At 41.9% G+C, this 18,516-nt stretch overlaps 1 protein-coding gene across 1 annotated transcript in view; it reads right to left on the reverse strand.

The window, feature by feature from the left end:
* The window catches only part of SOS1 (SOS Ras/Rac guanine nucleotide exchange factor 1), a gene marked incomplete at both ends in the record, with an annotated part of 43,326 nt that overhangs the window by 21,261 nt on the left and 3,549 nt on the right, over nucleotides 1–18,516 (reverse strand). Inside the window, 7 exons of the mRNA XM_079550180.1 lie at nucleotides 5,938–6,036; nucleotides 6,163–6,273; nucleotides 7,525–7,668; nucleotides 8,154–8,363; nucleotides 11,007–11,171; nucleotides 11,711–11,842; nucleotides 14,034–14,159. Coding sequence (XP_079406306.1) covers nucleotides 5,938–6,036; nucleotides 6,163–6,273; nucleotides 7,525–7,668; nucleotides 8,154–8,363; nucleotides 11,007–11,171; nucleotides 11,711–11,842; nucleotides 14,034–14,159 — 987 coding nt within the window. The remainder of the gene's footprint in view (nucleotides 1–5,937; nucleotides 6,037–6,162; nucleotides 6,274–7,524; nucleotides 7,669–8,153; nucleotides 8,364–11,006; nucleotides 11,172–11,710; nucleotides 11,843–14,033; nucleotides 14,160–18,516) is intronic.

An 18,516-nucleotide genomic window follows, 5' to 3' on the forward strand; every position in this document is an offset into this window, starting at 1 on the left:
ATCACGTAGTTTCAACCCCCCTGCTGTGTGCAGGGTTGCCAACCAGCAGACCAGGCTGCCCAGAGCCACATCCAGCCTGGCCTTGAATATCTCCAGGGACGATGCATCCACAGCCTCCTTGGGCAGCCTGTTCCAGTGTGTCACTATCCTCCGTGTGAAAAGCCTAATATCCAGCTGAAACCTCCCGTCTTAGTTTGAAACCATTCCCCCTTGTCCTATCACTATCCGCCCTCATGAACAATTGTTCCCCTTCCTGGTTATATGCTCTATAAGTACTGAAAGGCCACAGTGAGGTCTCCCCAAAGCCTTCTCTTTTCCAACCTAAACAAGGCCAGTTCCCTCAACCTTTCCTCATAGCAGAGGTGCTCCAGCCCTTTGATCATCTTAGTGGCCCTCTTGTGGACCCACTCCAAGAACTCCACGTTCTTCCTGTACTGGGGGCCTGGACACAGTACTGCAGATGGGGCCTCACAAAAACTGAATAGAGGGAGACAATCACCTCCCTCTCCCTGCTGGCCACCCCTTTTTTAATGCAGCCCAGAACACAGCTGGCCTTCTGGGCTGCAAGGTGTGACAGAAAGGAACTGCTGCTTTGTTTATTTAATACGGGTGCTTTTATTGGGACAGGGCAAAAGTGCTTAGGTATTACAATATATCTGCATCAGGAATAAATTGCATTATATTGATGTATTCTTTTTCAAATTAGGATGGCCACTGAGCGAAGGTCAGGAAGAGCTATTCAGAAATACACACTGCACAGAAGTCTGTCAGGTTGATGCTGCCCACCAGTTCAACATTTCAACACTCGCATAACAGACTTCACGTGCCAGCGTGCCATCAGAATTCTCAAGAATAGGTAAGACCTGGTAGAAGGCAGTGTTACAGATTAGGTCTGCTCAAGCTTTATTGCAGTGCGCAGTTCAACTGGAAAGAGCAGACTTCGCTTTGGGATATTTTATTTATTTAATTCATTTTAAAATGACAAAGGGTTCCATGTATGTGAGCAATTCTAATTATTGAGCTTACATGACCAATATGTATTTCAGCAAGGAACACATACGAAAACAAAGCCTTATTTTCAAGCAAGCTTCTTGATGCTGTGGATCTCCTAAACATTCAAACTTTTTGTAGGCAATTAACTGCTATGCATGCATTTTAAATGGCAAGATTTCATTACTTGAAAAATAGCTACTTGTTTACAGAAGGCTTTCTCAGAGTACATGTGCTCTGCATTCTCTGAAAAATGTACGTTGTTTTCATGTGCTGACATCTCTTCCACAACAGATTCATTACCTTTCTGCAACAAACATACCAGTTCACGTAAATCCTTCTAGAGACTTCATGCTCTATAATTCTTTCTTACTGTCCATCACTTTGGTTTGTCTCATAATTGTCAGCCAACTTGCACAATACTTCAGAAATTCAAGAAGCATAGTTTAACACTTCATCAGATCTGTATTTTAAATACCAGAAAATATTTACCTATGTGCTTCCACACTTGTATTTCTACTCTTTACTTTTGTCCCCCAGATTTTCCATCACAGTAAAAGCAACACAGTCTGCAAACATCTTCCTTTCCTCTCTCATAACTCCAAAGTAGACTGAAATCTACTTTTACTGCTCCAAGACAAATGAATCTGATTCTTGTGGTATGTTTGCAAGGCCTTGAGCTCAACTGGATGATACTTCTCTTTGCATAGAAGCATATTAATTTTTGAATGCTACTCTGGATGAATTCAGAGTATCAGAGATCCTTCTGGATAGGAATGGTAGAACCCTGTTAATTTATTTAAGAAAGGATTAACAAAAAATAGCAGAGGAAGTGAGCGACAAGCAAGATTCCATCTACTGACTTAGTCCACAGGAATGATGAACACAGCATGCTGTATTATTTCTTGGTTATTTCTTACATCTTTCCATCAGCTCCTACTGACAGTATCAAAGTACTGACAAAAAACTTAGACCTTAATACTGGAGAACTATAAGGGCTGCTTCAAAAGTAATGCCTTCCATTTTATTACATTGGCCCATCAGAGGCCAAAACACCCAACAGTGGATGTGAGCACATGAGGCAGTGGTTGGTGTGTTTCAGCAGTGAAGACAGCAGGACACGTCCACTGGTGCAGATCTGTACAAGCACAGCATGCAGGCTCTTGTTCATTGCTGGTGAAAAAACACAGCTAATGGTGGTTACTATTGTTGAAAAAGTGTTTTGTATCTGAGAATTTGCTCCATCAAGTAGTGTTATTGTGCTCTTTGTATTTGTTGCAGTTTCCATGGAAATAAACAGGAGGCATTACTTTCAGAGCAATCTAGATATATCCTCTCCATTGCAATAAAAGTTAATGGAGAAAGCATGCTGGTAGTGAGACTAAATCCCCATCTCCATATCCAAAAACATTTCCACTGAAAAAAAAGAAACAAAAAACAAGTAAATTAAGTCTCAAACGCAGATCTATCACTGTCTGAGGATCTTCCATTTCTACAGAATGTCACAGGAATCAAAGCAGGAAAGAAGAACAGGGAAACAGGCTGCTACTGCTATTAAAAAGATAACACAACAATACAAGTTTGTCAAGGACTGTACAATGACTACCACAGTTCCAAAAACTAATGACAACCAACAGGTGTTCAAAGTCCCAGCTAGAATAAGGTGTTTTTTTTCCCCCCCTACACAGTCCTGTAGTGATTCCTTGTGTCAGAACTTTCATTTATAAGGAAAAATACCAAAATTTGTTCAAGTTCCTGTAATACATTTGCCTAGCCTCACAAAAGCTTGGCCATGGGTGTTCAGCTTGAGTTGCTATTATGTATGATGGAGCTACCATCATTAGCAGCTGTCACCGAGAACTGGAATTAATCATCAGCTCCAGAAGGCAGTTTTCCTAGTTCCCAAAGTTCCAGGCAGATTTGCCCTGAAGGAGAAATCCTGGAACACAGATCAGAACATAGGACACTGAAACTGAATGTAAATGCATCAGTAAAAAAAAAGTCAGCGAGTAGTTAGTGTTGAACTTGATTTCTCCAAAGAGGGCATCACCTTGATAAGGAGAGTCTGGCCCAGAGAGTCTGACCCAATGCCAACCTACTCCCTGCTTCATGGGACCAAAGTGCAGCATTTGTTGGTCTGGCAGCAGAATGGCAATAACACTGCATAAGCAGCACTGAGCAGCACAGAAAGTAGAGCAAAGGAAAGAATTTTTGCTTCTAGTTCTTCTGAGATTTTATTCAGCTTTTGCAGTAAAGCAATTTCAGTAGAATAATGGAGAAAATACTCTACAAGGTAATTCCTTCTCATCTGCAGTTAAGTATACAAATACATGTAAAGCAGTAGTAATACTTTTGCTCTTACTTTCACTTTCAAAACAATATTGTATACACAAGCTACTGCGCTTGGATAGAAGCACATCAGACTACAGAACCTATAATTATACTGCCAGCTCTAAATACAAGCAACACAGACAATATTTCAGGACAACGATCCATTACTGCAGACACTGTAAGAACTTAGCAGACTGCCAAACTTCAACTATTAAGACTCAGCAATTCTCCACACCAAGGTGATCCAGCCCAGTACTGACTGGATCACAAACTAACTTATGTGTTATCACAGAATCATTAAGGTTGGAAAAGACCTCCAAGATCATCTCATTGCATCCAACCCATTCACCATACCTGCAAATTTGCACAAAGGCACAGTCTCACAAGAAGTTGTTATTTTATATGCTTAATTTCTTTCATAAACGTTTGGGAATTTTTAGGCTTTTTGAAGGAGAGCACAGCCCTTAGTCATATGCTGATTTTCCAACAAAGTTATAGCAAAGAGTTTCAGCCAGAAATAGAACGTGTATTTGTGTGCTCCTGGTGCCCTGCCAGGCTTCACAGAAGGGCTTTGGCTTCTAAACATGATAAACATCAGTGGAGAGAAACTGCATTTTTTTGTAGTCTGCACTGTTAGCAGGTAACTCTGAGATGTGTTATAAACAGGTAACTTCAAAGCATGTAAGATTAGACAACATGCTCAAAGAAAAATGCTAAGCCCTTTCTCCTTCAGAATCTCATATTCAAGAGAAAACTTTTTTTCCACTTCATACAATATTCTGCCTACATTTTGTTTCCTCATCTCCAAAGATCCCTTTTTGTAGAATGCATCTTAATCATTCATAGATACGCTTTGCCAACACTAAATCAGGACTCTTACCATACAAAATAATTCAGTGCAACCTTGTGTCAATTAAATGGCAGGATTATACAACAGAACAATTCCCCAAGCACCCTTCTGCAGCAATTTAGGCCATTTTTAAATACAACCAAGCCGGAATCCGTCTGAAGATTCTAGATGCAAGAGCAAAAACTGCCAGCAGAAACTGTTTGAGGGAGGTATTCATATACTGTGTGCACGTATGTACTGACAGATGAAACTACTGCCATGAAAGCTGCTGTCTTAATTCACATGCACTCACTGTCCATCACTGCCTATCACATACATCCCATCTGGCAAATCAAAGTGAAGAAAGCCTGTGAAGTTATCACCACATGCTGAATGAAATCCAACTCAACAGTATCATAGCTACAGGGGTTAAAAGGAGAGAAGGGAAGAATTTCACCCAAAGCACAGGTATAGAGTTGTGAAAGGACCAATAACCTCATGGAGCTGGGTTTATTTGAGAACCCAATTTGCCCTACAAGAGATGAAATATAAGCTGTTCCTTCCTCCTTCCCTAAGCACATACACCCTCTTTCCTCTATTAAAATCACCAGTGGCAAGAGGTAACACAGGATGTGTTTCAGGTAGCATTAACGTATGCCATGTCTATTACACAAGATAATAGCACATTCATGTAGAAGCAAGCAAAGCACTGAGGTAGCACATTTTAAGACTATACAACAGAAACATGAACAGAGGAATCTTATCTGTGTAGGTCTCTTTAATGCAAAACACGCACCAGCTGCATCACACCTCTCTCCCAGGGAACAGTCAGAAAAGGAAATGTTTAAAATGTTAAGCACATCTGAAAAACTGGAACAAAGCCATAAGCTAGACAAATAGATTGAGCATAAGTCTCAAAAAAAATTTTTTTTTTTTAAGTTATATGAGATGAGCTACATTTTAAAACTGTACTCTTAGACCTAAATCAGTAAAGACGATGTTGAGACTATGTTTACAGTTTTAAAAGTGACCTGCGCGGTTATTCCTCAAGACAACCAAATAAACTTTCATGTTTTCCTTCACTTTTGAGCCAAACTACCTCACACAATTAACATGAAGAAGTCTGAAACTCTGTACCCCTCAGGAATTTAGATTAAGTCAATATGGAGATTCTGCTTGAAAAGTTTACTCATAATGCTCCTAAGATTATTATTCAATGCTAATTAATAAATCACTCCCCTCAAAAAAAAACCCTTCCATATCTATTTCCTGTACGTGTGTACTATCCAGTCTTTAATATGGTAACAATACTGTGCGGTCTCATTGCAAGAAACTCAACCAAGCCTTCCTGGGAAGGGTATACACTGGTATACCCACCCATCATGGGATGTGCACTGTAAGGTCAGTATTTCATGAGAATAAAATCCAAACAAAAAGAAATCTTACTGCAGTCTTAAACGTACAAAATGTCAGCTTGAGAAAGTCTTGGGCATTTTCTGTGATAGAGCTATACATCATTGTCTTTCACCACTGTTTAAACCATCATTCCAAGAATATTAGTACCTATATCCCTATTGATTTCTGAACTTGATACTTAATAATGACTTGATAATTCAACACAAAAAGCATCAGCAGATGTAAAACAGTTCAAGTACGTAGCAGAACATATAGCCTGCCTTTTATTCAAATTATTTAAATGCAAAATTTTTACATCTAACTGATCCCACAAAGTTCTAGTATCCAACATAGAGAACGATGAAAAATATTCAGTGACACAATGTTCTTACTTTTAGTAGTTCAAAATAATGAAGACAGTGGTAAACAGGGGCAAGAAGCAGCCGGGGTAGAACATACTGAACAGCTTCTTTAAAGCCTTCACCTATTGACTAGAAAAGAAATAAGTTTCAGTCTTAAAACAAATGTATTGAAGCAACAATAGAATGTAATAAAAAAAAAAAAAAAAAAAAAAAAAAAAAAAAAAAAATAATAATGCTTGCTAAAAAGAAAGTTACCTGTAAATAAAATGCTGCTCCTGGCTTCGATAATTGACTTAGAAAATGATCATGAAAACCAGGTCGTAAAATATCTTGTGCATACGATTCATAAGGATCAAATGCTAGTTCCTATGAAGAAATACAAAACTGATTTAATAACTAAAATTGATTGCTGAAAGAAAACACACATACTACACTGGAGAGATTTGTTTGCCTAGTTATTCTAAAACGTAGAGATGAATCAATACCGTCAAGCTTTATGTACAATGACTCCTGGAATAATTCAGGTTGGACAATCTCTGTGGAGCTTAGCTGCATACAGTTGAGTATCTCTGGGTTGTGAGAGTACATGGCTGCCTCATGTCCAACTGCCATCCACCAGTACCCCCAAGCTGTTTTTGTAAGGCTGTGCTCTATCCTACATTCACCTGCTTGTACCGCTAAGTGGGGTTTGCCACAGCCCACGGGCAAGACCTTGCACTTGGCTTTGCACTTGAATCTCATAAGATTCACCTGGGTCCACTGCTGGAGCCTAAGTCTCCCTGAATGGCATCCCAGCCAGGTGTGCTGACTGCACCACACAGCTTTGGTATCATTCACAAACTTTCTGAATTTACACTCAATCCCACTGTTGATGTCATTGATGAAGATTAACAAGTATGAGTCTCGATACTAAACTCTGAGAGACACTACTTGTCACTCATTTCCATTTGGACATCGAGCCACTGATCACCAGACTCTGGGAATAATTCTCACAGCCAGTTCCTCATCCATCCAACACTCCACTTGTCAAATCCACATCGGCTCTCATGACCTGTAGAAATCTCCTGAATTACTTCAACCTCAGTAACTCGTCCTCCCGACAGATGTCAGCATGGTTATTCACCCAGGGTCTGTGGTAATGAGTTAACTCCTTGCTTAAAGAAGGCTTTGATCAGGTTTTGATTGTTAAATTTTTGCAGACACAATATTCCTTTTGAAGACCTTCCTCTGTGATTTCCTCCATCTGCAAGCTTTGGTCTCCATCCCTTAGCAAGCCTACTATAATAGTCCTCCTCACCACCTCAGGACACCTGCTGGCAAGGAAGCCCTTGCTTCACTTTGCTGTTGAAATCTAATCACAGGGTTGTTGTTGTTTGCTCCCATGCCCTCCCTCCCCACGGTAACTAAAGATTAAACAGCCTATAAAAACTGAAGACTAAGACTAAAAAAGTGAATGCACTCTAGAAAAACAGTCTACTCATGACTGGGGGAGGGTTAGAAGAGGAAATAAAAATCTAAACAAGGGCAGCTTCCACAGGCATACGCTTAGCACCTATAGGCAAATCCTCAAAATACAAGTGGTTAACAACAGCAACAGAAATATCAGTGTTTTCTTACCTCAGCCATATCTTCAAAACAGCTGCCTACTAACGGATGAGGACTACCTTCATCTGTCATTTCAACAGTGTCTTCTATATGACCCAATAACTTTACACTAAGTTCGTGAATGTCTGATATACGACTAAATATATTTTCAACATCCTGCAAAGCAGCAGAAACAGACAAAAATCAACGAGGAACTGGACACAATTTGAGATAAAGTGTTACATGCAAAGCAATTCTGTTACTATACAAGAATCAAACATTTCCTTAATCAGAACAAGATTTTATAATCTATATTGTGTAACTTTTGAAATATAAAATCATAGCATTTATTTTTAAAACAATGACTTTGTATATGTATGTGTACAAATATAAGCATTTACAGTGAATGGAACACAGCAGAGAGCGCTGACCAACCTTCAACTAGTCCTTCCTGCACGTGAATACGTAAAATTGAATGGGTTCTTCTACGGAAAAATGCTTCCTCACAAGCATTCCTTCACAATTCACATTTCAGAACTGAAGGGAAGTATTTTCTCTGCTACAGATGTGTTAAACTGGGCAATAGTTAAGTTCTATAAATGTTTACTGAGATTTATACATTACACTATATATACATACACTTGTTTAAACACAACACTTACATGAGATGAAAACAGTTTGGAGTTGGAGGCATATGGCTCTCTAAAGACTCTGATAATGAGATTAAGTTCCCTTATATATTGCCGAACCTCTGCCATAAATGACTTCACTAGGTCGTAATAGGTTTGCTCCCCTGAAGTGGAGGGCTCTTCATCAGATAAAGTTAGTGCACTTAAGTCTTCTACATCTTGATGGAACATATCCATTAACACCTAGGCAGCAAAGAGAGAGAAAGCCATAAAGCAACAAGAACTACTTCTCAAGATCTACCAGTAAGCTCTCAGAAAATAAAACTGTTATTTCTACTAAATCAAACTAAGCAGCAGCAGTGTTTAAAAGTTGGTTGAGCATTATGAAAGCAACACACACTGTTATGAATTTGCAAGTCATTATTTGCAGTGCAAATTTCTGAAGAACCCCATCACTCAGGCCAGTCTTGGCATGTTTCAGAACACGGTCCTAAAAAATCTTACAAAATGTAAGAGCTCTATGAAGTACAGAGATGTTAGCATTTAGTCACGTTCTGCAACACTGAATAAGCCTACACAATCCAAGATTCTAAAGATGCAATATTATGAAGAAGCATGTGCATTGTGGCTCTTCATCTTTGGCTTTAACAGCAAGCCATTTGTGACTCTAACTCAGAACCCCAACATCTGTGATGAATGCACCCACGCCTTGTTAGGATTTGTCCTGAATAGCTCCTCAGTTCTGTTCAATTGGCATCACTGGGAGCATCCAGAAGCATGAGCAGACAGTCAAGTAAAAATAGCTTGCATTCTAATGCAGGTGATGGTTTTTTCATGTGGTTTTGTTTGCTCTGTGTGTTTTTTTTGTTTGTTTGTTTGTTTGTTTGTTTTTAAACAAAGTAGAATTTTTCAGATGGACAGGTGGCACAAAGAGAAGTGTGAAAGCTTTGGTTGTTCTGTTAAAAAAAAAAAAAAAAAAAAAGCAGAACGCACACATTGGCAGCAGGAACCTGAAGGTCCTTGATATGGCTGGAAAAGAAAACATTTTGGGAATACCTGCCAATGGCTTGTTCCACTGAGACAGTAAATCAACATGCCCACTTCAGAGCTTCCAAAAGCTTCTTCTGCGTACATATCAAAAGGAGTTCCTCCAATGCACAAGTGCCCAACGCAGTTTCCAAATTAGCCTCTTCTACTCATCACCCATCCCTGCCCGGGACACAGAGAGATGCGCAGCAACAGCACTGTTCCTAATCTACATTCAAGTGCACGGCCCCAAATACTGTTGTAACAAGCCAGGAGGGTGCATCCAAAAGTGAGACCAAATGACCAAGACAACTGTCCTGACTAGTAATTCACTCTTCACAACCTCACACATCACCTTTCTTTCCTCTTCAGATGAAGATAGAAGCATGACGGAAAAAAAAAAATGCAGGCTTGAACAAGACAAAAGCACTCCCCGAAGTAGATGCAAGTCCAACCAAAGATACTGATTACCACAGCCTTAGACAAAGCATCCACTAAACTACAGCAGGATGAGCGTCTCTCAAGACCCATCTGTTAAAGGACTAACTTCAGGCTTTGTTTTTTTTTTTTTAAACTCAAGATGCTGATGTAGGTGGCCACAGAAACTAGAGTGCAGAGGCATCCGAAACACAACAGGCTGTTCTCCAGCACTGCTGGATCACTAGGTAAAGAGGTAACTGCTGTCTGAATCTAATGACTCCTCTGAAGCCATAGGAAAGATGACCTGGCGATAGAAGTATGGATGCCTACAGAGGAACAGAGATGCCCATGTTTATCTATTTTTAACCACTTGACCACAGCACCACTGCAATACAGTCTTATTGCTGATGATACGAAGTTGGGAGGATTGGCTGACAAGCCTGAAGGCTGTGCTGCCATTCAGTGAGACCTGGACAGGCTGGAGAGCTGGGCAGTAAGAAACCAGATGAAGCTCAACAAAAGCAAGTGTAGAGTCTTGCAGCTAGGGAGGAATAATTGCATGCACCAGTACAGGTTGGGGGATGAGCTGCTGGAGAGGAGCTCTGCGGAGAGGGACCTGGGTGTCCTGGTGGACGACAGGTTGGCCATGAGCCAGCAGTGTGCCCTCGTGGCCAAAAAGGCCAATGGCATCCTGGGGTGCATTAAGAAGAGCGTGTCCAGCAGGTCAAGGGAGGTGATCCTCCCCCTCTACTCTGCCCTGGTGAGGCCTCATCTGGAGTACTGCGTCCAGTTCTGGGCTCCCCAGTACAAAAAAGACAAGGATCTCTTGGAAAGAGTCCAGCGGAGGGCCACAAAGATGGTGAAGGGCCTGGAGCATCTCCCCTATGAAGAAAGGCTAAGTGAACTGGGTTTATTTAGCCTTGAGAAAAGACGACTGAGAGGGGATCTAATCCAGGTCTATAAATATCTGAGGTGTGGGGGCCATAGTGGTGAGGCCAGTCTCTTTTCAGTGGTACGTGGAGACAGGACAAGGGGAAACGGACATCAGCTGCAGCATAGGAAGTTCCACATGAATGTGTGCAAGAACTTCTTTACAGTGAGGGTGAAGAAGCACTGGAACAGGCTGCCCAGGGAGGTGGTGGAGTCTCCTTCTCTGGAGATGTTCAAGACCTGCCTGGATGCCTACCTGTGCGACCTGGTGTAGGGAACCTGCTTTGACAGGGGGTTGGTCTTGATGATCTCTGGAGGTCCCTTCCAACCCCTACAATTCTGTCATTCTGTGATTTTGGGAGAATACCCATGCTTCAAAACAGCCTTCTTTTTTCAAGATACAAAGAAGAAAAGGTGGCCCAATTATTACAGCCCAGGAATGTGACATTTTGAAGTCAGTGCTGCTTCACCATTTTTAAAGCATTTACACAAAAAAAGAGTTAAACTTACCTTATCAGCACACATTGCCACTTTAATATCTTGTTTTGTAATCTCATAATGCCTTATATTTCGTACATAATTCCCAACCAATTTTAGTATGTCTGCAGAAATGTATTCTAATACTGCCACTATGTAAACAGACACTTGGTGGTCAATTTTGTAACCTAGAACCTCCTGAAAGGAAAAAAAAACCAAACAAACATTCCATGTTATTCAGGTGTCAAAATATATGATTTGTAGTTGTAAGCTGTGGTGTAAGTTTAAGACTCTACTCAACATCCACTACATACAGTCTATTTTAGTAACAGTAATGCAACAGTCTGTAGGCCAAGTAAACAAACAGCATCAGTGTAAATGCTGCTCTATCAGCTACAGACGTGACCACAGTGAAGAATTGTCCCAGAAATCTTGCTTGAAAGCTAGTGCACTCTCTAGTGGATAAAGAAAGCTATGCACTCATTTGCTACGTATTTGGTTATTCTAATTTTGCTCGACTCGAAAAACAATCAAGACATTTCCAAAAATATCCTTAGATGTGTAAGCAAATGCAATTAACTAAACTGGAAACGCTGACAATTAAATTACATTGAAAGAAACATATGTTGGTTTTTTTTGTTTGTTTGTTTACATTTCAGGCAGCAAACAGAAATCACACAAAACAAAGCAGTCAACTTCCAATTGCATTCCAAAAGCAAGCTGACATCGCTACTGACCTTCAATAAAGGATGGATTTTTTCTACTGGGAGAGATAACGGATTTCTTCGTTTTCGTTTCTCAATGGCAGACTGGGCATCAGCTATTGCCCACTTATCAATAGGATGGGGAAAGCTTTTCTGAACACGATCCTTAAAAAAAGAGAAGGACTAAAGGGTAAACACATTATCTGAATGATCTTAGCGATATCACTACATTATGAAATCTCTTTCCACTAGTTAACAGATGAATGCCTACTAATGTCAATACTTAAGACTATAAAAGCTTGAAATTCTACTGTTCTGGGCACAAGCTTCTCACTACATTGATGATGCTGTACCAAAAAATCATCCACAAAGACAAACTGACAGCTCAAAACTTGAGAAGCACCAGAATTAAGCTGCTTCTGTACACAGCTTCCTCACCAGACATATGCTGATAATTCAACATTTAAATACAGGACTGTGTCTCATCCTAGTGCTTTACTCCCTGTATACAACAGCCACAGCAGTTTATTTACTTCATCCAGCATGCCTGGATATACCTACGTACGGACCATGCTCCAAAGAGCTCTGCTGTTTGAGCTCACACATGGATCTCCAGAGATTCAAAGGCCTGCCTGGTTTTGGTAGCCCAGGTGCTTAAACAAAGCAGTCAGAAATCTGACTTTTCAGATAACTTCACATCTCATTTTTTCAGACCACTGTTCCCACTGACTGTTACAACTGCAAGTGCTCACTTACGTAAATATGACCCCAATTTGAGCAACCATGAAACGAGGAAGATGAAATTTATGACCACGACAAAGGGCGAAGAACACAAACAAAAAGTTTCCAAAAAAACGTACAGGACAGATTACAGCTCTGTAAAGATAGCATCCAACTCTCTGAAATACAGACTTTTATTCTTTTTTCCCCCTTCATTATAACACCTCTGCAAAAGGAAAATGGAGATGTTGTACAAAACAACCTGCAACTCATTTGCTAACACCAAATCATTCCCCTAATGCAGCTCAGACTGCTGACTGAAGAATTAAGGTGACCCAAGGGAAAAACAAACGTGTATGACCATGTAATTAAAGACAGCATCATCACGTATAAACACTAAGGGGGTAAACTGAGGTTGCTTGATCATCTTCAGTTCTCCTATTTCTCATCCTAAGGGCTTGATTTGACCATCATTAGGAATCTTAAAGCAAAGCTCCATTTGATGTTGTGTTTTAAACAGCAGCAACAAAACACTTGATGCAATCTTCCACAAACCTCCGCTGACCAGAAGAACATTGCAAAACAGGCCAGCCGTGAGAGGGGATCCTGACCACCACTGGGGAGACAGCATTCAGAAAAGGAAGGATGAAATTTATGACCAGCTATTACGCAGTAAGACAGCTCACACAGACAGTTTTACTGGGCACTGAACAAGTTCAACCGATGGGAAAAACACCTCTTAGGTAACTCAGCAGGTTTTATGCTGATGGTTCTGCTACATAAACATACAGAACTCATGAATCTTGAGCTCTGAGACAGCTTGGTGGATTTTCTGTTAGGCTGTTAGCTCCTCATCCCCCCAACATACCTGTCAGTGTGCTGCCTGCACTTCTCTTCTACACTTTCCTCAGAAAGCAAGGAAGTTGCATCTTGTTTAGCAACCTAACCTGGCACAGCCCCCAGGTGCTGGACAGCAGGGTGCTCACTGCAAATGGAGTCTGCAGCACAGCTAAGCAAAAAAGGCTACCAAGATATTCATGGGCTTGGGGCATAACTAAATTGGCTTGTTTCTTAAATGAAGATAAGACACCTCTCCTCAAACATCAGGGTGAAAATGTTTGACAAAAGAATCATAAGAAAAGACATTTCTACACCAAGAAGTGTTCTTTGACTCATTCTGAAAGTGATTGAATTATTTTAGATCTGAGTTCTGAGGGGTACCAGCCATTATCAGCAGGCTGAGAAAGCAGTGTGAGGTCTCAGTCTATGCAGGTATAGTCAGCATGCAGTATTGGGTGCGGTGAAATAAAAGTCTTCTTAAAGGAACCAGCCAGCTTTCAGCTTTATGCTCAGAAGTTGTGCTTCCCAACTGCTACAAAGTATCGTGGATCACAGAGACAGTTTTACTGCACACCAAACTACAAAGGCAACTGATGGGAGAATCACCTGTTAGGTAACTCAGCAGAGGTTTCATGCTGAAGGTTCTGTTACATAAACATACATAATTAGTGCTTTTCCCTCTTATACCAACAGTTGTCTTTTACATTGTGAAATCATTACTATATTAACTTTTCATACAACAGCTCAAATTAAGTTGCAAAACAGAGATCAGATTTGTAATAAACATTCTCTGTACCTCTACATCCAGAAAACTTCTCGGCTGGGCTTGACACAACATATTTAGCAACTGGAGAATCAGCTCCTCCACGTACTGCAACGCATCTTCGGTAGAGGAGAGTTTAGGATGGACTTGCACCTGAACCTGAACAAAAGAGAAGAATTTATGCGTTATTTTTGCTCTTACCCAAACACGCAAATACTATGACGTAAGGATGAGTAGAACAGCTCAGGGAACTCCTTTGAGGAGTGCATGTGCCATACCTCTGCTAAGGCGCACCACACAGAACTGAAATGCTCATTTACACTTGATAGAAACAGAAACCTCAAATGTTTAAACATACCCAAACTGCTGCAATATTTAATGTCAGAAACCACCTAATTAATAACGGTGTTCAGAAGTGCAGTTAGGAAAACTCTTCAAAAACACTGCCCACTGGATCCTTCTCCCCTAGCTCTTCACACCGTTGTGTGCAGGATATACGTCAGGCACGGCGCTTCCTCCCTTTTCACAACCCCCTGCCCGCACACCACTCAAGCTACAACACAGTAATACACAAAACCTTTTGCAAAGCGAGAGCCCTGCAGAAATAGAAATGACCCCAGCAGCATTTAGCCAACAAATCGTCCAATCCATTCTCAACAGGCCCTCGTTAAGTAAGGCTGGCTCAGAAGTTTGCTTCCACGCTCCTTGTTTTGATGTCAGGCTCTAGTTTAGAAGGAAGAATGGGAACACTTGAAGTAGGCCGCGGTCATGCTGGCATTCAGCAGCATGAGGCTTTTGAAGTTCAGTCCCCACGCATCTCCACACATGCCACCAGTGTCTGCAGGTTCTCCCCGGGGCAAACCCACAGAGACACGCTCCTGCTCAGCTCCCCCAAGGGGTCAGCTTACCCATGTATTTTTCCAGACGGTCATTTAAACTTCCACAGCCAGTTTGTGGGGACAGCTTTTCTTTGCATCTCTGCAGTGAACAGAAGCACAATTTTAACCCGTTGGAAATTCAGGCGTGCAAAGCTCACCACTCCAAGAGCCTAAAATTGACAGGTGGTTGAATCTCAGTCCTGAACACTGGTGGCAAATATTATGGCAGAGCACGTCGGTTGCTGACTTTCGCAATGCTTTTCAAGCTCTCATTTCATCATTTTACCATTCCCACTGCATTCAACTCCAAACGTCTCCAGTTCTCCCAATCGCTAACAGAATAACAGAACCACCTTAAGCCAAAACCCGACAATTTGTCTCATCCAAATATTAAGCCTATGTCTATACTCAAATTCTGCTGCCATAATTACTTGATTTCACAGCTGAGTTCTCGTTCCTATTTGCAGCCATAGCAAGAATTAAATGTTACGAAGTTCAAACACACAACAGCCTCAAATAGAAATCCACTTGCTCGCTAAGGCACTCATTAGTTGGAGCACTTCATGTCTAGGCACAGCCCCGCCACTCACAGAGCTGCTACTGAGAATTAAACGTGCCCGATCACGGGTTTAGCTTCTGCAGGTTGCATACCCTGATGCATTACGTCCTAAAAAACACCTCCAACATTTACTGCTTTTTAACTTGAAAACGTGGGCAGAAATAGAACAGGCGAAGCTCTCCCTAAGGGGAGCATTTTGATTATGCCAATGGTTTCATATTCCCAGTAACACACAGCACACTGCTGGAGGCACCCGGGGAACAGTGCACCCAGCGGCCCCCAGCACGGCCTACCATTCAAGCACTGCAGCCTGACACAGCGTGCCGTCCCGCGGCGGTCTCACATCACAAATTACAGACTTGCAGAAAAAATTCTCTTAAAGATCAACAGGTCTAAGCTGCCTACAAGATGCCCTCTTGTTGTTTTTCTTAGGCAGATCTGAACATATTCACATTAGGTTAGCCCTACAGGTTACTGCAGCGTTCTGTATTTTGAAAATACTAAATTACCAAGTCAAGCAGACAGTAAGAATACGTAACGTGATAAACCTGAGCAATGAGAAGTCGCTCTGCTTTCTCTCTTGCTTAGAAAGCAGATGGCAGACTTCAAACCCTTTCTGTCTGTAAATCTATAGGAATAAGAACAAACAAATACCACATCAGGCCATGACCTGAAACATTATCCACAGTCAGCCAAAGCAGAGTCAACAACGATAACCTATTCCTAGTTCAGGAGATAAAGTTCCAAACATTTTTTTATGTTTGGGGAGCAGTTACATCACTCTCCTTGAAGGCCGCCGTCCTCAGGCACCACTGAGCTGTGCCAGAGCAGAGCACAAGGTGCCGCGGGTCGCCAGCACTGTTTATTTCTGTTAGAGAGGCAGTAAAAGTATAGCAATGAAGCTGAAGTGAGATTTAGTATCGTTTAGGGTTCAAAGTCATACAAGCAAAAGCAAGAAAACAATCGGTCCAACAAGCAAAATGAAAGGAGATCCAGGTGCACAAGGGGCGCAAAGCATGCCATCTGAAGCACGGCGGCACCAAGGCTGGGCCCGGGCTGCCCGCACTGAGCGCACTGGTCAGCACGCTCAGGAGTGTGATGTGACAGGCAAGAGGCAGGATTTGGTGAGAAGGCATGAAGTGAGAACACCTGCTAGAGGCTCTGCCACATGGCTGAGTCCCAAAGAGGAGACTGCCCTGCTGGGGAAAGGGGAGGAGTCTTCCATCCTCCTGACAGGCAGCTCAGAGTCAAAATTAGAACAAGAGGGCCACCCCACCCCCCAGAAAGGCCCACCACAGGAGCACACCCGATAAACACAGAGAAACAACTTCTGAAGTGTAGCGATGTTTAGATAAGATTCTTATCTGCACATTTCACCTCTCCCTTCAATACTGGCAGAACCCATCCCTCCCTCCCACACGCACGCACCAAAACATCTATCTTGCGATAAGGGAAATTACCACAAGAACAGCCTATAAACATCTTTTGACAAAAGCTCCAATTCTTTGAGATACCCCAACAAACCCTAGCGGGCCAGCACAAGTGAGAGCAGCTAGAAGCCCCTGCCCCCCCTGCTCAGCTGTAACTCAGTTCATCCGATTGCTTTTTTCTCTGGCCTGACACAACAGTACCGAACCTGGTCACAAGATAACTCCAAACGAAGCCTAGGCTGACATTCAGCAGTTTATTCTGCCCTACAGAGGTATCTGACAACAGGGAAGAAGGGAAGACTCGCACAATAAGTTTGACAAACTAATACTAAACCAAGCTTCCTCTGCAACAATTTTCAGTTACCCCTTCCTCATGCCTCCGAGAGCAAAGGCCAAATGTACACCCAGTGTGAAGCTGGAGCATTTCAGCTTATGGCAAAAAACACTTCATTGTGTGCATGAAGACTGCCTAGAACTACACAGAACTGCCTCCCATCACAAGCAGCAGAAGCTTCAGAAAGATGCGCAACAGAAGGGCATCACCCTAAGCTAAGTAATGACCCAAAACAATCTACTCCTGGGTAAAGAACAGCACTTCCACATCCAGGTCAGACTGCCCATCTACTGGGGTGTGACAAGAAGGCAAAGCAGCCACCAGACACCCACATGTGTTGAAGCACGAGCAGCTTCCTTGCCGAGCAGGGGTACCACTGCACTGCCAGTCTTGCTTGGTGGCAGCTGAAGTGCTTGCAAGGAAGCAGCTGAAGGAAAAACACTGTATTGAACAGAGCATCTTGTTAATAAAATGGAAGAAGCTGCAGTGAGACAGCAGACTGCATAAGAAGAGAGTCATTATCTTTCCCTGCCTGCTTAGATAGCAAATATTCTACTGCTATTGGAGGGGGAATCTATGATTTTCCTTGCACTATCACATAGTGGAAAGAGGCAAGGCCTCTGGCACTTCTCCCACATCAAAGACCAAGCTGTTTTCCAAAACACAGGATGAGACTCAACTGATTAAAAGCATTTTTCTAAGACAAAAATACGAAGGGTAGAAGCAGAAAATACAGACCTTGGCAGATAGGTTATTATTAGAAGCAATTTGGTAACAGAGCAGGCTTTTTCTTTTCCCCCGCTTTGGTTGCTTTTAAAGTCTTAACAACTATTATAACCCTTATTTCCACTGAAGCAGCTTTTGTTAACATTCCCTATGACAAAACCAATGACAACTATATTCCCTATGACAAAAACCACTGACAAGCAGCTGCCTATCACTAAAACACTCTGGGATCAAATACTTTAGGGACAGCTCGCGTGACTGAGTGTCCTCATAGAGCAAATACTCCACAAAAACTGTGTTTTTCTTCTTGTACTCTTTGCCAACAGTCAGCAATCCCGCCCATGTGGCGCTGTTACCTCGATCAATTAATTCAGTAAACTAACCCAAGCACAGAGGTCTTAAATCCACACTTCAGCACCTTAACTTTATTCTGCACAGCCATCCAGAGCACAGAGAATCCAAAGCTACTGAGAATTAATCACGCCCTACACCTTCAGCGAGGCGCTGCCAACAAGAACTACCACCACTCTGAGCGAAGAGCAGCAATTGGACTGCCGTGGGTTCAAAGAATAAGGTAATTAAGAGACAG

This window comes from Tetrao urogallus (genome assembly GCF_951394365.1).
Source record: "Tetrao urogallus genome assembly, chromosome: 2".
Taxonomy (NCBI): domain Eukaryota; kingdom Metazoa; phylum Chordata; class Aves; order Galliformes; family Phasianidae; genus Tetrao; species Tetrao urogallus.